Raw genomic sequence first — 21,142 nt, forward strand, 5'->3', positions numbered from 1 at the left:
GGTGGGGGGATATTTTTGGCAGTAGGACATGCTGGGACAAGACTGAACATACAAGACTGAACATTTCACAGGATTGCCATAAACGACGACACAAGATCTTCAAAATATATTATTGTTTGGTGTCAAATATGTGTTGTTTTGGCGCTCGTTCAGTGGGGTCTAAATTTGCTCTGCTAAATAAGATAGAACATATCTTGGCACAAAGAAACACATTTCAATTACTAAGCTAAAGGAATTCTGCTTTGCATTTTTGCCGTCCAAATTAGCCAGGACTTAGCCGGCCCTAGGGACTTACCTCGGAACAGATTAAGCCTGCTAGTTCAAGGTATCGCCATCAATACTAAATAAATGATTACAGCATTAGGGCAAAGGTATTTAGAATCCAAAGCTTTGCTTAACAACAAAGGAAGTGAGGGATTAAGTTAAAGTGTACACTTACCCTTGAGGTACACGAGGTGGAAAAACAAATGACGGGACTTTACATAAGATATAAATAGTATAAGGCATGAAGAGGAGATAGAGAAAAAAAATACTTTGAAAAACAGAGAAGACTGGAGGAAAAGCTTAAGACTGACGGACACACACACACGAAGGCCCAACGCTGGAACAACAAAAACACACTTTGGCGTCTGCGCCGCCTGTTAGCACGTGGGGAGTTCAGCTGGCACACATTTCCTAGCGAGGCTATTACGCTGTCCGGTCGGGCCCTGGAAGCCGTTTAAAAAATAAATGAACTAAAAAGACTAAAATAACTAAATCCATATAAAATGAGTAAATAATCGAGAGTGTTTGTGAAGATTTGGAAAGGAAAGATAGAACGACATTTGGCAAGTGCAGGGGGCCTCCACAGACCCTCCCTATAGGGGGGGGGAGGGATGGGGGACGGGGGACGGGGGGAGATGGGGGACGGGGGGACGGGGGGGACGGGGGTGTGGGGGGATGTGTTTGGCAGCGGCAGGCGAGACTGCATGCGCCCACATCCACAGGCGTGATTCACTCTCTCTCTGGTTGTCATCGTGGTGTTGTGGGTGTATGGGTGTGTGTGTGTGTGTGTGTGTGTGTGAGAGAGTGTTTTGAATACACAGATTTCATGCAAAAAACATGCAAGAGAGAGAGCGAGAGAGCAAGAGAGAGAGAGCAAGAGAGAGAGAAAGATAGAGAGAGAGAGACTGAGAACGAGAGAGCAAGAGAGAGAGACAGATAGAGAGAGAGAGCGAGGGAGAGAGAGAGAGTGAGAGAGAGAGAGAGAGAGAGGGGGAGAGAGAAATAGAGAATGAGAGAGCAAGAGAGAGAGAGAGAAATAGAGAATGAGAGAGCAAGAGAGAGAGCGAGGGAGAGAGAGAGAGGGAGAAGGAGAGAGGGAGAGAGGAAGAGAGCGCAAGAGAGAGAGAGAGAGAAGGATAGAGAGGGAGAGAGCGAGAAGGATAGAGAGAGAGAGAGTCTGGCCTGCATGCACCGGAGGACAAAACACACACTGTGTGAAACCCAACGAGTGTCTAAGGGTAGAAAAAAAACAAACGGCCGCAAACAAGCCCTCCCACACCAAGGCACTCATTCTACCGGCTAACACCGCGTAAACCCCCCCCCCCCCCCCCCCCCACCCCTACGACTAGCGTTGGACGAAGCAAGGCTGAGCTAACGTCTATCGGCGGTCAAAAAGCCCCCGCGCCACACACACACACTGTCCATCACGTCTACACACAGCGTCATTTCATCAGAGACATTAGGGGCTGTTCACAGCAGTACCTCCTGCGCTTACCAGAGCGGTCGACCCATTCCGTTTTGATACGAGGCAGACATGGAAGAGACAAACTTAGATGAGTATCACAGCACAAAGGGGGAGGGGGGAGAAGCCAGAGTCAGAATCAACACAATATTGCAAAAAACAAGATGCAGTTTTTTTTTTCTTTTTTTCTTTTCAAGAAGCCACAAAAAGCTAGACGAGACGAGAGCACAAAGACAGAACAATCCTTCAGTAAGAAAAGCGGTTTAATTACCAACTAACCCCGACTGGATTCTTAAGGAGGGTATTATTTCTTTTGTGTAATTATGTCAAGGGGGGGGGGGGGGGGGGGGTGGGGGTACGCAAACTTGGTAAATCCGCTGGATTGAAAAAAATGTAAATCTGGCCAGCAGAAGGGATTAGCGGAGAGCAGAAGTCATCATGCTGAATTTAAATCCGATCGAATGGGCTGACCTTGGGAGGTTTAGAGCTCAGGGGATTGATCGTGGACGGGGGGCGGCGGTCGTGGACGGTGGCGGCTTTCTATCAACTCTGTTTCCATTTTCATTCATGTTTATCTATTAAAACTAGGTGTTTATTTTTTGTTGACTTTTTTTTTTATTATTATTATTTTTTTTTTTACTAAAAGCAAACCTCCACCATCAATGGACAAATAGAAACCTCAAAACTAAGTAAAAAAACTGTAAACATATTCGCAGCGATGACTTTTTTTTAAAATACACTACGACTCGCTACACAATATTAAAACACACACACACAAAAAAAGTGATCTATTATTTTCGCCCCCCCCCAACGCAAACCCGTGAGAAAACATCCCCCACCCACATAAAAAAACAGTCCAAAAAAAAAAGATCCCCAACACCCAGAAGGTTCCCCCGGGGGTGGGGGGGTGGGTGGGTGGGTGGGGGGGGTGGGCGCCCCCCATGTACCATGTTCATGTCGATGCCGTTGGTGTAGTTCCAGGCGTGCTGGAAGTACTCCTCCAGCCGCTGCCGCAGCGGGTTGGGGATCTGGTGGAAGCGGATGAACTCCTTCACCCGCAGCATCTGCAGGTGGTAGCGCGCCGTGCCCGAGTACAGCCGCTGGATGATGGCCGACACGTTCCCGAAGATGCTGGCGTACATCAGGGCTGGGGTGGAGGGGGAGGACGGGGGGGGGGGGGGGGGGAGGGAGGGAGGGAGGGAGGGGGAGAGAGAGAGAGAGAGAGAGAGAGAGAGAGAGAGAGAGAGAGAGGGGAGAGTGACGGTGTTAAAAAGGGGCCCCTTGTTGTCTGCGTCGTTCTTGCCTCGTCTCGTACCAATCGTTGGTGCTATCGTTGGTACTATCGTTGGTACTATCGGTGGTTTCTGTTAGAATTAGTGGGTATATGCAGGTTTGTTAAACGCGGGAAACCCTCCGCTAAAAATAGACTCTTTTCCCGTTGCCTGTAGACGAGGGTGGTTTTCTGCTTTTTTTCTGGTGTGTCGTGTTCTGTGCCATGAAGGTGCCGATTAATAGGTTTGGTAAACGGTCGAAAGCAGGGTTAGTAAACTGGAGAAAACAAGGTCAGCTAACAGTAGAAAGCAGCATTGAGGCAAGTGAGGATGTTGAGCTGTTTACCTCTTTTTTAAATCTGTTACTCATTCGAGTACTTATTTCTAACTCAGTTCTAAGAACAAAATGGCCGTGGCATGTTGTTCCTGTCTATTTACATGCGGACGTCCGGAACTTCAAAGGTGTCATGTTTCCATCACAGTCGATCGGAGCTGGAGCCAAAGAAATACCCGTGTCTACTGTAGAGTCAATTGTCCCCGGAGACGAAGGTTGATTGTAATCTCCCCCACTAAAGACAGTTTTTCCTTTCAAGATAAATGTGTTTCATTTGGTATTATTGTAACACACTGTGTTAAATGTAATTGTATGAAGTCGTCTTTATCAATAACATTCGCTTTGATTTATTTTTCCTCAGTGACGTGGATTAGCCAAATCATTAGCATACATCCTTTATGTAAAGATCTGCATTAATCATTAATCATTGCCCGGAAAATACAAACGGAAAATACAAACGTAACATTTATAAGTTGTGCTTCCAAAAGTACACAAACTAAATGATGCTCAATCGTTTTCCGTTGACTATTTCAGTCATTGATCAGACGCTTTTATTCAAAGCGACTTGAAGGTGAACAAGTGTTGATTCAGTTGAGGTCATTAAGCAGCATGTAGGAGTTATTATTCCACGGGCGTCTTGCTCAGGTCTGCCTACAGGGAAGGGTGGGGACATCGGGGCTCGAACTCAGTACGTCTTGGCTGGGAGTTGACCTCGCAAAACACACAAACACCCTTCCCCTAGCATTTCACTGTTTATCTTAATCGTCAATGCAACAGATAGCTTGAGGGCAAACAGTTGAATATTATGATGGTGTCCATTTCTCCGTGGTGAGAGCACAGTTTGGAAACCTTCCTCATTCTGGAACACATTCACACCACCCACTCTCTGTCCCTGTCGGTTGATGGCTGTCCTCCAAACTGAAAGGTAGGAGTGTGTGTGAATGTGTCTTTTGAGGAATTCCATTGCCAAGACTTACAGGAACAGTTGTATCATCAACTGAATTATTTAATGATGCCCTGTAACCGGGCTCAAACAAACTTACAAACACAATGGATCAAAATCCTATTTTAGCATTTCATGCTTCACAAAACTCAGTCCGCAGATGTGCTTTCAAAAAATGGTTGATTAAAGAATCTATTTTTGATGAAAGACCCTATTCATAGTTGCTCCTATTTTTTGCCTTCCCTGTTGGCATCCTATTCATAGGAAGATGAGAAGTTACTATTTAAAGGGAGATGAGAGTTATTACTCTCTCTCTAAGACCACAATTCCGGAAGATTCCGGATCAAACCCTAAATGTTAACATAGTGTAGCTCAACTCAAACCCCTGACCGGGGCATTAACACTGCCATGGTAACGGATTTTGATTCCCACCCGAGTGACCCTCCCATGCTAAGACGTGTTATTGTACAACCTTTTTGGATAATCGCACTCTACCCAAACGGTGTACAGCCTACAATTACATTTAAACATCGATTCTCCACTCACATCCGATCAGCATGACGCAGATGGAGAAGATCTTCTCGGAGTTGGTGTTGGGGGAGACGTTCCCGAAGCCCACACTGGTCAGGCTGCTGAAGGTGAAGTACAGCGCCGTCACGTACTTGTCCTTGATGGACGGGCCCGAGCTGGGGTCGCTGTAGTTGTACTTCTTTCCTGTGGACCAAAAACAAAAAAAAAAAAAAAGGCGGGGAGTGAGTCCAAATTATTTTTTTGACACTTTTTCACACTTTTGTGCGAATGAAAATCCATCGGAATACTCATTCCCTTAAGCGACGCGTGCTGTGATTCGATTGGTACGATCCGTGACACACTCTCGGCGATGCGCACAAACAACAAAACTAGCTAACGCTAATTAGCGTCGCTCTCACTTTAGAGCTACACTTCGTCGCGCCACGGTTTGACACAAATTATCAATGCATACGTTACTATAACAGACAGAATGAACAGCATTCACAAATGTAATAAGGTCAACGATGCGGGTTATATCGCTAATCGGAAACGCTGAAACGTGGAAACGTTCGCGGCGGCGGCGGCGGGCGGGCTCACCTATGGACACGCCCAGGTTGTCCAGCCAGCCGATCTTGTGCTCCAGGTAGGGCTTCTCCACGTTGCCGATGGCGTACCAGATGCAGGCCAGCCAATGGGCGATGAGCGCAAAGATGCACATGAGCAGCATGAGCACGGCCGCGCCGTACTCGGAGTAGCGGTCCAGCTTGCGGGCCACGCGCACCAGCCGCAGGAGACGCGCCGTCTTCAGGAGACCGATGAGCGTGGTGGTCTGGGCGGGCGGGCGGGGAGATGGAACAAAATCAAGCGGTAAAAAGGTAAACCACGACAGTTAGCATTTTGGCTAACTAAGCGACGTTTTTTTTTTTGCGCTGCCGTTTTGCTGTTTATTTGTCGGTTCGGTTTTTTATACTGTCCCGTTTAAAGTTACAGTCAAACGTATAAGGTACTACTCCCGGTCAGGTCTGATTCATGTCTGTATGGGCGGTAAAGGGATTATGCACCTTATCTCCGGAATGAGCGGAATCTGATACCTCCATTACTGGAGAGACGTTCAAATGCTCCTGGCTAACAACCTCGTCCCTAATGTTTTGATTGGTGTATCTGTGTCTCTGTGATTGTCCTGTTTGTGATGTTTTAAGGAAGGTGGAATTGTTTTGTGGCTCTTGCAAAAGAGATTTCGATTTTTTTAAAATAAATAAATGAATAAATAAAGCTTTCAGAATCACGGGTCCGAGCTACGGTGAATGAAGACTCAGTAGGAAAGGGTTTAGGGTGGATGTCTTACACAGACACCAAAACAAGAGACAATTTGGAGTATTTTCACCACTACACACCACAAGACTATCCTGCGACTCAGACAGACAAACAAACACACCTTTTCATTATTTAGCCCTCGAGGCGACATTCTGTTTTGAATCTAACATCGCCTTACACAACAGGAACAACATCAGAAAACCCAAACGTGGCCTCGACTTTCGACCAAAAAAGCAAAGAGAAAGAAAAGATTAGCTGCGTTCAGGATAGGTGCATTGTGGGTAATCCTACCCTCAGAGGTAATCCGTCATAGTGACACAGACACAGCACACAGTGTGTTTGAACGCTCGTACGACGTCGTGTGGATCACGTCGACTGTCAGGTCACGCCCAACTGTCAAGTCTTTGGGCGACAGACAATTCAAACGAAAACTCATTCTGTGTGTTTCTATGAAAAAAATCCTCGTCCGTTCAGAACTTTGGGCGTGGCGAAGCAACATAACAAAGCGAACCAACTTTCGGAAATGTTCCTAATCCCCTCTGAGGTAAAAAAAAAAAACGGACGGATGCTCGACCAATTAAAAAGACACATTTGGTTGTCTGTTTGCGCCACCCGACTGGGACAGGAAACACTTGTATGTAAGTGGGGCATTTTGATGGACGCGTTTTAAACTGTAAATCTATTAGCGAAAGGTTATTGACAGTGGGGAAAATCTGTGAGGCGCTTCATCATTCAATTATAAACCTCTCAGACTTAACTGCCAAACAATAGAGAAAATAAACAACGATTAGGTACTCCATGACACACACACACACAGACACACACACACACACACACACACAGACACACACACACACACACTATCTCCTTCTGTTCCATCTCATCCAAAGCACTTTAATCCTCTGTTGTCCTTTTGCTCGCTGAGCTAAATTACCGCGCAGGCTGTTAGCAGGAACTGTGGCGATGGTGGTGGTGGGAGGAGGGAGGGGGGGGGAGGGAGCAGGGAGGGAGGAGGGGAGGGAGGGAGGAGGGGGGGGAGGCGGACGGACATGATATCACCGCCGGGCCCTCTGTAAACACAATAAAGCGAGTGTTAGCGGGCGCTAATAGCCCACCCCACTCCCCGGCGCGCCAGACAATTACAGGCTAATATCCCCCGAGAAATCAGCGGCCATGACGACAACGATCTCCCACGACCCCCCCCCCTCCCCACCCCCCCACCCACCCGCACTTCCTCACCTGGCTAGCGATAGCCCCGCCTCCCTCTAGCACACCTGGAGCGCAGATAAGAAGGAGAAGAAGGAGATTTGATCGTGAGTCGAAGCCAGGCGTTGTGGTGGGGTACAGAGGGCAGTGAGTTGTGCTCTTGCGCCTACGATACACACACGTACCCACGAACACACACACACACGCGTGTGCATGCATGCATTGCCCACGGACACACTCACGCGCACGCATGCATTGCCCACATAGACGCGAACACAAACACAAACACACAGTCACAGATGTGCGTATACTCGCACTCCGACATGCCCACACATGTTTACCATGTGCCGGCACATACACACGGCACATACTCACAACGACAGACTGAGTCGCACGTAAACAACATGTATCTCAAAGTCTTGTGCCTTTGTGTAATGTCGATGAGATACTATAGGCTGTCTGACTGCTAGAGCAGACAGACATGCGTGTTGCAGACAGACAGCCCTGAGCGGAGTAGACCTTCTGCGGTATAATGTCGATTCAAATCCAAGCCTGCAATAAATTGAGTTTAATACCAGTTCGGGGCTGGTTGCCTCCACCCTAATGCCTCCCATTAGGGTTAGATATGATGATATATCTCTTTGAACCATCTCAGAGTCGGAACAGCCCTCCTGATTAAATACTTTTCGCTGTAAACTTTGAAGCCTTTCGGAGGCAGGACAGTCAGTAAGGGTTCGGACGCTCGGCTCAGAGGCTCCGGGGATCAAAACCCCACAGTCTTAACGCGCGGGCCTCCCTGAGCAACGCAGCACTGAACCCCTAGTGGACACAGCTCGACTAGCTGTGTCTAGAATCACCCGGGACACCTGTGGATCAAAGCTCGACGACTGGAGTTGTAAATATCGGCCTCTGCGTAGCGTTCGCCAGCCTCCCGGTTACAGCGGGGACACAAGTGGCGGGTTTGTTTGTGTGGTTAAAACCCGCTGAGCTGCTGCACGCCGTGCGCTCCACACTTCGTACACTTTTTGCGTGTTCTTCTGAGCGGTGACCGCGTCGAACGTCTGTGAACGGCTGTGTACTGTACGCCGTCCACCTCCGTTCTGCCCCGGATCTCAAGTGGATGTCTCGTCCCTTTTCTTGTCACGGTTAAACTCAGGATAAAGGCAGAACTCAATATCAAAAGATGTCTTTTTTTGTTTGTTAAAGGTGATGTATTATACCGCCGGGTGTGAGTGCGATTAGCCGTTACGGATGATCTGCCTGTTCTGACATCACAAGTGGGCGTGTCCACCTAGATGTGTGCTGGATGGATCGGTCCACCGGCCCGTCCAGTGGACCGTAGCAAACGTTGCTCATCTATCCGTCACACGTCTAGGTGGACACGCCCACTTGTGATGTCAGAAGAGGCAGATTTTAAAAACGGCTTGCATCGGCTAATCACACTCACACCTGGTGGTATAATATGTACAGTATATATATAAAATATAGGTTGAACAGTGCAAAATCCATTGTAAAAATGACTCTCCGTTGCTGAAAGTGGGATTACTTAAGTGGCCCGGCCCAGGGGTAATCATGGGGTATCTTTGTGTTTATTCACCACAGACCACACCGGAGACAAGGAAGACTCATTTCAATTCTTCGGGTGGAATATCAGCACAGAGATGAAAAGATTTGCAATCTCCACACGACAAGAGACTCTGCAGACGATCCTGGCTGTCTGGTGAGGGAGGGGGGGGGGGGGGGTGGGCGAGCAGGCAAATGGCCTGCACTGTGATCACAGAGGCCTCCGTATGAAAATACAGCCACCGTAAGGAGTGGCCGTTTGTAAATTAGCCACCGCAGAATTATTTTTGTTCGACTCATCATCTGCGGCGCTGGTGAGTCCGGTGGGGGGGGGGGGGGGCCCTAGAATCGGGCCCCTCCACATGAATATAAACCTTCAGAAAATCATCTCTACCATGAGTAGAGCCCAGGGGCCCACTTGGGCACTGATGACATCAGCGAAAAAATCTCACGGAAGAAGACGGTTTCCCAGGCAACCGAAAAGGTGCACGGGATTATGTTTAAAAATAGTCTCCTGTGTCTCTGCCGCCAAAAAAAAAAGAAAAAAAAAAGAAGGGAAAAAGCCTCCGATATTACACGGGGGTAAAATGGCAGAGTGCTCAAGCTGTGACAAGGTGGGGTCGGCGGCGTAGCGCGCAGACGCCCGGCCCCCAAGGGAAAGTTGTGCCGATGCTGTCAAGATTCACCCTTTATCGTGCGTGTCACTCATGACAGCAGGACTTCTTCTGAAAGGTTATTTCAATTAAATTACCCGCTTAGACAGTCAGATAGCCGGGACTGGGTGAAAACCTTTTCTTTTTTTTTTGATCACAGCTTCATGCTATATCCCGAATGAACTTGGCCTCAACAGTAATTTCAGTCAATCTCCATCATGAGTCATGATTGGAAGCCGAATCTGTGTCAGAGACGTCGTGATCCATGCTAATTATCCTATGGTGGTGGTGGAGTAAATTGTAAATTGTTCCATTGGTCCCGACTAATAAAACCAGAGTTTTATACCCATCGGACGTCAAGAACAAACGTGAATAAATTACAAAATAATTGTTGGGACTGTCCTCAAATTCCTATGGTCCTGTCTAGTGGGGACCGTCCTCACACTCCTATAGCCCTGTCTAGTGAGGACTGTCCTCACACTCCTATGGTGGTCCTGTCTACTGAGGACCGTCCTCACACTCCTATGGTCCTGTCTAGTGGGGAGCGTCCTCACACTCCTATGGTCCTGTCTAGTGGGGACCGTCCTCACACTCCTATGGTCCTGTCTAGTGGGGACTGTCCTCACACTCCTATGGTCCTGTCTAGTGGGGACTGTCCTCACACTCCTATGGTCCTGTCTAGTGGGGACCGTCCTCACACTCCTATGGTCCTGACTAGTGGGGACCGTCCTCACACTCCTATGGTCCTGTCTAGTGAGGACCGTCCTCACACTCCTATGGTCCTGTCTAGTGAGGGCCGTCCTCACACTCTTATAGCCCTGTCTAGTGGGGACCGTCCTCACACTCCTATGGTCCTGTCTAGTGGGGACCGTCTTCACACTCCTATGGTCCTGTCTAGTGGGGACTGTCCTCACACTCCTATGGTCCTGTCTAGTGGGGACCGTCTTCACACTCCTATGGTCCTGTCTAGTGAGGACCGTCTTCACACTCCTATGGTCCTGTCTAGTGGGGACTGTCCTCACACTCCTATGGTCCTGTCTAGTGGGGACCGTCTTCACACTCCTATGGTCCTGTCTAGTGAGGACCGTCTTCACACTCCTATGGTCCTGTCTAGTGGGGACCGTCCTCACACTCCTATGGTCCTGTCTAGTGGGGACCGTCCTCACACTCCTATGGTCCTGTCTAGTGGGGACCGTCCTCACACTCCTATGGTGGTGTAAAATGGGGACCTGAGGACCGTCCATCTCAACCAGAGAGAACCAGATACACACCACTTTGAGAATGTCACATATTCAGGGCCCCATAATGAGGGGCGCTGACATACACCCGTGTACATGAGTGTTACCGCGGCGACATTCGGCCGTCGAGACCGCTCGTACCAGCTGTCACTCAAGTGCCAGCTCGGCTCCCCTAAGGCCCCTCATCTCACCTCACAAAGGGCCCCGTAATGACTCAGCTACACCACACACATGAACACACACACACACACACACACACACACACACACACACACACACACACTGACAGCTGAGCAGTTACACACACGTGCAAACAAGATGCACACGCACACAAAAAAAGCGTGTGTACGCACACACGGACAAAGGCGCTCAAGGTTCACACACATTCAAATTCAAATGAAGACACACGCGCGGTCGGGCAGCTACATCAAATGTCTGGCTGGTGTGTTACATCACACACATTGTTGGCCAACTTAGATTGGATTTTCCGTGGCACCGTGGTCTGTTTTTATCACATATTAAAATCGACCTGTGTCTTGAAGGACGATCCATAAAAGTATTTAATGTGTCGCTGAGATATTCCCCCGCCAGCTGTGTCACCGCTCGCAGCTCGGCCCAGACGTGTCCCTGAGCGTATGATAATAGGCCCGATTGTCTACTAGGGGCGACCGTGTTTCACTAGCAGACGGAAGGTTCCGGGTTCAATCCCCGGTGTCCGCAGTCTAAACCGGTAGGACCTGCTCCTGGCTGTGAGTAGCTCTGGGCGACAGTCTACTTAATAACGCCACGACGTGAATTGATTAAGGTTCAATTCATTCAACGGAAATGATTGATTAGTGCCACACACCAACCAACCTACCCACAGAACATTAGTCAACCCGTTCCCAACTCGTATGACCCCTGAGCCAAAGATGACCACACACACACACACACACACACACACACCAACCGACTCACACACACAAGCCCGGCCCCTTGGCCTTGTCATCTTGTCACCGCCAACCAATATTGTCTCCAGAAATATAAACACAAACACACACTCCGACCTACACAGGAATGTTTCTAATCATGGGCACACCTCCACTTTTTATTTAGAATATTTCATATGTACGTATATTCTTTCTTCACATTTCATCCCCCCCGTAAAAAAACCCCAAAACGGCCGCCCCCCCTCCCCACCCCCACCACCCCTCACCTCGTCGGAGCCCGAGCCGAAGATGAGCAGGTCGAAGGGGATGGCGGCCACCATGTCGATGAGGAACCAGCCCTTGAAGTAGTGGATGGCGATGCGCGCTGGGTGGCTCACCACCTCCTCGTTGACGTTCACGTAGGTGGTGCGGAAGTTGATCAGGATGTCCACGATGAACATGATGTCCACCATCAGGTCCACCACGTTGAGCGGCGAGCACGAGTAGCCGCACTCGCGCCGCCGCTGCTCCTCCAGGTCGTTGAGCAGGAAGGCGGCCGAGTACGGCGTGAAGATGGCGGTGTAGATGACCAGCAGCAGGATGAGCCAGTCCCACACCGCCTTGAAGGGGCTGTAGTGCAGGATGGTCCACTTGTCCATGCGGGGCGTCTGGAGCTTGTACTCGGGCAGCACGTCGGCGCCCAGCGACAGCACCTGGACGGAGGGGGGGGGGGGGGGGGGGGGGTGGAGGAGGAAGGAGAGGGAGGAGGGGATGGAGGAGGAAGGAGAGGGAGGAGGAGGAGGAGTAGGAGGAAGTGGAGGAGGGGGAGGAAGGAGGTGGTGGAGGTGGAGGAGGAGATGGGAGGAAGGAGGAGGTGGTGGTGGAGGAAGGAGGGGTTCATGGGGGAACAGGAAGGAGGAAGGGGAGGATATGGCGGAAGTAGCGGAAGGGGGAGGTGGAGGAAGGCGGAGGAGGAGACGGAGGAAGAGGAGGGAGGAGGTGGAGTAGGAAGAGGAGAGGAAGGAAGGATTTTGAGGCGGGGGAGATGAGGACAAGGGGGAGTATTCAGTGGGATGTTTATCTGAGATAAGAGATAAGATAACACTTCACTAATCCACAAAGAGAAATTGCTATTTAAATGGTGCTTGACAGATAGTCAATTTTTTTATTTTTTTATGTGTGTCTGACCTTCATTTATTCAGGTTTGTATTTTGCAAGAGATTCCCGATAGCCGCCGACATACACGCACCTCAGGAAACGCCACACGCCATGTACACACGCAACGACACAGGCAGAGAATCAAATAAACAGCCGATAACGCCTTGGAACGGAGTGGTTTGAACAGGCCCACGGCGAACGCCTCGACCAATGTATTTGATTCAGTGCATACGGCACATCACACGTCTTACCCCTAGCTTTAGGGGGGGGGGGGGGGGACTCGTCGTGGGAAACACTGTGCCTAGACAGGACACGACTCCCGCAGCCTTCACACTTGCCCGTGAATAACTTCATTAAGCTAACAAGCTCTAATCAGCTCATTTGTGAAACCTCGGGCCTGAAGTGTGTGACGAAAAGTTGTCGGCACGGAACGCCTAGGAATCATTTGGAATTACGCGACGACTTTGCTGGATTTGTTAATTATAATTATAAAAGCTTTTTTTTATTAGTATTATTTTCATATCAATTTGTTTTTTTTTGCACGGATTATCTCAATTTCATGTCTAGGTTCGGAAATCGGAATGCAGGGTTTAGATTTTCTGTCACAAACTCGGATTCGTGTTCGTGTCCGATGCTTCTGTGTGTGTGCAGGGCGTCCCTATCGCAATGGTAATCGACACAGCTATCCAGCGGTGGTAATACAGGGGGCCTGGGGCCCTTGTGGTTACCTGACACTTTCACACCATGATCAGAGAGAGAGAGAGAGAGAGAGAGAGAGAGAGAGAGAGAGAGAGAGAGAGAGAGAGAGAGAGCAGGAGGTGGGGGAGGAAGAGGAGATAGAGACGGAGTTAAGGAGGGAGAGATATAAATAGAAGAGAGATGGAGAGAGGAAGAGGAAGAGGGTAGATAGAAGATAGAAGATAGAAGAGAGAGAGGGAGCAACAAGTAGAGATAGGTGAAGAGAAGGTGACAAGAGGGATAGAGAGAGTAAAGAGCAAGAGGAGATGGGGAGAATTAGAGGGAGAGAGAGACAGATAGAGAGATTGAGAGAGTGCGAGAGAGAGACAGAGAGATTGAGAGAGTGCGAGAGAGAGACAGAAAGAGAGATTGAGAGAGTGACAGAGGGAGACAGATAGAAAGATTGAGAGAGGGAGAGAAAGAGACAGATAGAGAGATTGAGAGAGTAAGAGAGCGAGAAAGACAGAGACAGACAGAGAGAGAGAGAGCGAGTGAGACAGAGAGTGTGAGAGAGGGAAGAAGGGAGAGAGAGAGAGAGAGACATCAACAAACGACAGAGCCAAATGAGAGAGGCGTGTGTGAAGTCTCAATCACCGGCCTCCGTTCTCAAACCTCTGATCACCGTGGTAACCGCCGTGAACGAGATGATTGGTTGTGGGGGGGGGCGGAGGAGGGCCAGAGGGGTGGAAGGAATCAGGGAAGGGGGGCGACGGGAAGGCTGTCTCACACCTTGGGAAGGGAATTGCTTATTAGAAAACAAACCAAGGACCGGCACGGCCGAGTATGGGGGTCAGAGCGCTGCAACCTTAGGAGGAAGTTCTGAAATGACCTAAGAGGCCAGAGGAGAGACGTGGCCACTTATGAATCAAAGCAGAGGCAACGAGTTCGATAAGTGCCAGGGTGGCGGTGGCGGTGGTGGTGGTGGTGGTGGTGGTGGGTTGCGATGCAACGGGGCTGTTTGATGTCAGGGAACCGCGGTGACATTTCAAAGATTTACGACCGGCTGTCGTCAGATTTCAATGAACTGACGTGGGATTTCAGCGCTGGAACGTTTTTTTTTAATTAATTTTTTTAATCCTTGCTGAGATTTCAAAGAACTTGCCATGAGCGTTCAAATAAGGGTCGGAATGTTGAAAATGACGGTTAGAATATTTAAAATTACCATCACACTTTTTATATTCATACGTCGTCATATTTTTGACTTTTAACTTTCAACTTTTGTTGGAACTGTTGAATTGTTTGTTGTGTAAAATTGTGTAAAATGTCAAACATTTGTTACGACCTTAGAGATTTCTACAAGTGTACAGCTAAATTACTTTAGAATATAAATGAAAATGCATTTCAATGAACACATTCTCATCATTCACACACAAATGCTCTCTCAAAAGCAGACATAGGGGACTAAAATCGATACACATGCAATCAAACCCATCAACAGACACACACACACGACACACACACACACACAAACACACACACGACACACACACACACACAGCCCCCAGACAGTGGGGACCTGCCCAATCAAGGCCTGATCTCACACTGCAGCATTACACAAATGAGCGTCAAAATGAAGACCAAGGCACCAAGACCAATACAGTCACGCACGGCCTCAAACCCGGACAAGCAGCTCTCGGCTTCACAAATGGAAACTTCCCCTCGATGCATGCTGGGTAATCCCGGGCATGAGCTGGTTGGTTGGCAGAGTTACAGCCGCAGCCCAATGTGTGCTTTGGCAAATTCTGTTTCTAAATAAATGATCGGCTTTTAATTATTAAAACACACCTACTGTAGCCATCTCTCGTCCCTGCGCAGCTTGGCTCCCTCTCTCTCTCGCGTTCTCTCGCACGTGGTGGATAATGGAAGACTTGTTTCATCTTTGGCCGGGACTCAAATGTTATGCAAATGAGGGTTCGCTTTCTCCCTTCTCCGGTTCTCAGGCGGGCGTGTGCGCCGTAAGAGAGCCTGGGCTATTATTTATAAATCTAGAGTGTTGTTTTGTGTTTCCCATGAATCACATGGGACCTCGCGGCGTGCCCTGAGGGCCGCCGCATCGCGCGGGAGGGGGGGACCTAGCAACGCCCGCGCTAACATGCACGCTACGACCTAGCTACCTTTTTCCAACGGAGGTTCTACGTGTAGAGGCGTGTCTTGAAGAAAAATAGTTTTCTCCGAAACTGAGTCTTGACACTTTCAACCTCAAGCTAGCTACCCTAGGAGTCCCCACAAAGCACTACAACGGGAGAGTGTAATCTGGGGGCTGAACGATGTGACACTGTTTGTCTTATGACAATGCCATGCAAATGACGCTATTGCTGACCTTTCCGGGTACTTCTCCCGGGGCTGATGAGGGGTGTTTCTAATCCCTCCGTGAGCTCCATGGCTCCGTGCGCATTGACCATGCGAACCGAACTGTGTGCCATAATGAGCAGAAGGCTCATTTCGCACCGCACATTAACTCTGAGTTCTGGTTAGCCCATAACGACATTGGCTATTGTTTCAAGACGTTTAATATTCAGCGTGATTCATTCATTCACCACGAATTAAAGTACATCATCGATCCCCGATTGTTCGGTTCCAGCCCTACCCTCACACACACACACTCTCTCTCACGCACACACACACACACGCGCACACACACTCAGTCCTCACAACAGTGCCACCGTATCCATCTCTCAGAGAGTGACCCCTGACCCCTGCTCCTGTAACAGTAGAGAGACGGCACTGGCCGTCTGCCAGACGGAAACCAACCCCGGGGGATTCCGTTTCTTGTTAATCACGCGTGACGCGGTCGTCGTGGGAGACAGCACGAGGTGTGACGCCAGTGTCCGGTCGGCTGACCGGCGCGCGTGACCCTGCGAGGGTGACCCGTGTTTGCGTTCCATCATCATTTGTCGTGGTATCGAGGTGTCGGTTGTTTTTTTTTGGTGTGGGGGGGGTTGGGGTTTGTATAACCTTGAATTACCTTCGGAATTTCCTTCGGGGAGGAAGACTAAGTATCTGTCTCTGTTGTCTGTTTCAGGGACGTTTGGTGTAGTTCGTTTAGTTTGACTTTCCAGAGTTCTAGTCTGATGTTCTGCCGTTTTTTTTTGATGAATGTATATCTTAATGCAAGGGACCGCAATGGAAACCAAGCCTTTGGGCTTCATTGTGTCCTCCCACGTTCTAATGTATGACACAGCATGAGTGCCGTTTCATATTTCATATCAAAAACTGTCAAATAAAATCAATCAATCAAACCTCCATAGATCTTTTTTTCTATCCAACGGGTACTGAGTAATTACCCGTCGTTTCCTGTGCTCATGAATTCCCTTTTAAAAAGGAACTCATCGTCATCCACTCCTCTCAGCTCCATGAGTGAACGAAAGCCCCCCTCCTTCACAGCAGGGTATCCACCGGTGGCAGTCGGTGGGGGGGGGGGAGAGGGGTTCCCAGGCAACGGTTTGATGGACGTGGTGAGGGGGACTGAGTGCCGATGAATAATTCAGAAGGCTGGGTTTAAAATAGCACGGCGGCGGTGACTATCCTTTTTCGCCCGGGCCATGAATGGCTCATTTTCCCCCAGTGCTAATAACCCCCGCCATGGCTGGTGGCCGGGGGAGGGGGAGGGGGGGAGGGGGCGGGCGAGACGAGGCAGTGCACCTGGGGAGGGGGGGAGGAGGAGGGGGGAGGAGGAAGGGGGATGGCGGGGGTTGGCGTTCGGTTGTGTTGTTGATTTTTTAATATCCGGCGCCGCGGCAACAAGGGGACTGTGGGACTTTTTCATCAAACGGGGGAAGAAGGGCTCGGGTACACTGGTGGTGGGGAGAGAGGTGCATGATGGGAATTCATGACAGCTTGTTTTTTGTGAAGACGAAGCTGTGACAGTTGAGCAAGTGATGAACTAATTAATAGTTATTTAGCTCAGCGAATGCAGGGGGGTCCTTATAACATGTAAAAAAATTATCTTTTAGTTGTTTTTATGTTGGTTATGTACAGATGGAAAATTATTTTCCAACATAAAATGTGCGGGGTTTGAATATCACCTGTGTAGAAAGAGGATGAATCGTAATGCTTACATGCATGCTTTCCAATGGATAACATAAAACACCTTTAGTATTTGCTAAAGGTGTTAGTATTTGCACCAAATAACATGCATTCATTTTTTTGCCCTCCCCAAAATGTCTTGTGCTTGTGATGGTGGAAAAAAAGATGGGTACATGGATGAAGAGGAAGATCCACCAGACGATCCATTGATTTAGCAGATGCTTTCATTCAAAGAGCCCTGTAGTGATATTTTTCTCCTTTACATCTCATTCAGGGACAAGTGGTGTAGCCTGCGGCGTCGTGATTAGCCTTACAATCTTACTGGTAGACTGGTAGACCGGAAGGTTGCTAGTTCGAATCCCCGGCTCGCGATATGCAATATTATGAAGCACTTTGAGTGTCCACAGGTTAGAAAAGAGCTATATCAATGCAGTCCGTTTGCTAAGTTTCACTATACTCTCAGCTTCAAAAAGTAATTTTCATTAATGGAAGAAAACTGTAGGTCATGTCTACGGCCAACCCCCTTATCACCCGAACGCTTGGTTATCCATCTATCATCCTCCAATCAGAAACAACCTCCTCGTGAATTCCCCATTCTGTTCTTGATCATAACTCACACAGATTAAAGACATGACACCACTTTGAAAAATGTTCTCCCTTGTTGCGCTGAACTCTTAAATCTTGTCTTTTTTTGAGTGCGCTCCATCCGAAACACCAAAAAAAAAAAAAAAAGAACATCCACAAATCGTGCTTTCCAACTTTCCCAGATGAAAGGGAAAAACATTCTTTTCCGAGAAGTTCCTCAGAAACTTTTAGGGTAGTTTTGTCACCTAAATCCTCAAAGTACAACACCAGTCTAGAACCTCAAAGCTGTGTTCCCAGGACTTTTATAAAGCCCTGCTGTTATTATAAAATACCATCATTGACAAAAAAAAGAACTCATTAGTTTGCTAGTTTTAGCCAAAGTGTTCACTTATTCTCTAACAACTACTAATAAAATTGTCTATTAACAAAAACACAAAAATGACAACGGACCACACAAAATCCGACTTACAAACACAAAAACGTGTCACGGTTCCACAACGCTATTTCCCGCCGTTTCCCCCCCCCCCCCCCTTCCCTCCGACGGCGGCGGCGGTTGCTCACCTGCGTGACCTTGTCGGTGACGTTGTGCGTGTTCTTGACCTTGGGGGCGATGATGGTCTTCTCGGAGGACGGCGGCGAGGGGCAGCGGCGGTCGTTGTTGGCCTCGGAGAAGTTGAGCGTGATCAGGGGGATCCTGTTGATGGCGCTGTACTTGTTGAGGTTGGAGTCTGACGTGGAGCCCAGCAGGCTGGAGCGGATCTGGTTCAGGGGTCCTGGGGAGTAGGGGAGGGGAGTGGGGAGAGAGAGAGAGAGAGAGAGGAGGGGGGAGAGAGAGAGAGGGGAGAGAGAGAGAGAGAGAGAGGGGGGGGAGGGAGGGAGCGAGAGAGGGAGAGAGAGGGGAGAGGGAGGAGGGGGGAGAGAGAGAGAGGGGAGAGAGAGAGAGAGAGGGGGGGGAGGGAGAGAGCGAGAGAGGGAGAGAGAGAGAGAGAGAGGGGGGGAGGGAGAGAGAGGGGGGGAGGGAGAGAGAGAGGGGGGGGAAGGGAGAGAGGGAGAGAGAGGGAAGGGAGAGAGGGAGAGAGAGGGATAGAGAGAGGGGGGGAGAGATAGAGATGGAGAGAGAAGAGACAGAGAGGGGGGAAGAAAGGGGTGAGTGATGGGGGAGAGAGAGGGAAGAGTGAGAGAGAGAGAGAGAGAGGCGAGAGGGGAGAGGGGGGAGAGAGAAATAGAGACAAAGGTGATAAAGAAAGACAAATAGACGAAAAGGAGAGAGGGGAGAGGACAGAGATAGACAGAGAGAGAGAGAGAGAGGGAGAGAGAGAGAGTGAGTGAGTAAGATGGAGTGAGAGTGTGAGAGAGAGAGAGAGAGAGACAGCGGGGGAGAGTGACAGGTAAACCAGGGTAAACCAGCTGTGTCGTTGCTGTGATGTAAGTGTTGTGTTCAAAAGCGGGTCGGCTCCTCTGAATACAGAACACATAGCAAACCTTACTGTTGGAAAGGGTTACAAAAACACACACACACGCACACACACACACGCACACACACACACACACAAACACAGACCCCCCCCCGCCCCAACCGACGAATCGAATCTCGGCCGGGCGTCTTGTGATGCCGCCCCTGCTGCGGTCACCGGGCGACCCCGCACGCGGCTCCTCGTTAAGAGGTGACGAGGAACACCTGCGGGCCAAAGAGTAGCAGTGGCACGCCGTGCACCTGTCTCGCCTTCTGTCTGTCTGTCTGTCTCACCCTCTGTCTGTCTGTCTCCCTGTCTGTCTGTCTCCCTGTGTGTCTGTCTCACCGTCTGTCTGTCTGTCTCCCTGTGTGTCTGTCTCACCGTCTGTCTGTCTGTCTCCCTGTGTGTCTGTCTCACCGTCTGTCTGTCTGTCTCCCTGTGTCAGTCTCACTGTCTCCCTGTGTGTCTGTCTCACCGTCTGTCTGTCTGTCTCCCTGTGTCAGTCTCACTGTCTGTCTGTCTGTCTCCCTGTGTGTCTGTCTCACCGTCTGTCTGTCTGTCTCCCTGTGTGTCTGTCTCACCGTCTGTCTGTCTGTCTCCCTGTGTGTCTGTCTCACCGTCTGTCTGTCTGTCTCCCTGTGTCTGTCTCACCGTCTGTCTGTCTGTCTCCCTGTGTGTCTGTCTCACCTTTTATCTGTCTGTCTACCTGTTCATCTGTCTTCCCGTCTGTATGTGTGACCGTCTGTCTGTCTACCTGTCTGTCTGTCTAACCAACTGTCGGTCTACCTGTCTATCTGTCTAACCATCTGTCTACCTGTCTATCCCTCTACGCGTCTGTCTACCTGTCTATCCCTCTACCTGTCTATCTGTCCACCTGTTTATTCATCTGTCACCCTGTCTACCTGTACACCTGTCTATCTGTCACCCTGTCTACCTGTCTATCTGTCTACCTGTCCACCTGTCCACCTTTCCGTCTGTCTATCGTCCACCTGTCCATCTGTCTGCCTCTCCACCTGTACACCTGTCCCTCTGTCTATGTGTCTACCTGTCCCTCAGTCTACCTGTCTGTACACCTGTCCCTCTGTCTATGTGTCTACCTGTCCCTCAGTCTACCTGTCTGTACACCTGTCCCTCTGTCTATGTGTCTACCTGTCCCTCAGTCTATGTGTCTACCTGTACACCTGTCCCTCTGTCTATGTGTCTACCTGTCTACCTGTACACCTGTCCCTCTGTCTATGTGTCTACCTGTCCCTCTGTCTATGTGTCTACCTGTCTACCTGTACACCTGTCCCTCTGTCTATGTGTCTCCCAGTAGAGGTGTTGTTTGGGGGGCTGTGGGGGGGTCACAGTGCAGTGGGCGCACACACGCTGGCGTGCTCTTCATGTTCCGTGTTTAATTTGAATCGCGGCGGGCGACAGGCTGGGAAATGTCAGCAAGGGAAGAGACTGGAGTGTACTGACAGGAACAACACACTACCAGCATGTTTACACACACATCTACAGAGCACAGCGCAG

The 21,142-nt window shown here is 49.5% G+C and overlaps 1 protein-coding gene across 1 annotated transcript in view; it reads right to left on the reverse strand.

Moving 5' to 3' along the window:
* The window catches only part of LOC311369756 (voltage-gated inwardly rectifying potassium channel KCNH7-like), a gene marked incomplete at both ends in the record, with an annotated part of 61,889 nt that overhangs the window by 12,574 nt on the left and 28,173 nt on the right, over positions 1-21,142 (reverse strand). Inside the window, 7 exon segments of the mRNA XM_084487964.1 lie at positions 853-857; positions 1,760-1,812; positions 2,674-2,873; positions 4,821-4,988; positions 5,382-5,613; positions 11,954-12,379; positions 18,735-18,946. Coding sequence (XP_084344090.1) covers positions 853-857; positions 1,760-1,812; positions 2,674-2,873; positions 4,821-4,988; positions 5,382-5,613; positions 11,954-12,379; positions 18,735-18,946 — 1,296 coding nt within the window.

Source organism: Micromesistius poutassou (genome assembly GCF_964030765.1).
Source record: "Micromesistius poutassou genome assembly, chromosome: 24".
Classification (NCBI taxonomy): domain Eukaryota; kingdom Metazoa; phylum Chordata; class Actinopteri; order Gadiformes; family Gadidae; genus Micromesistius; species Micromesistius poutassou.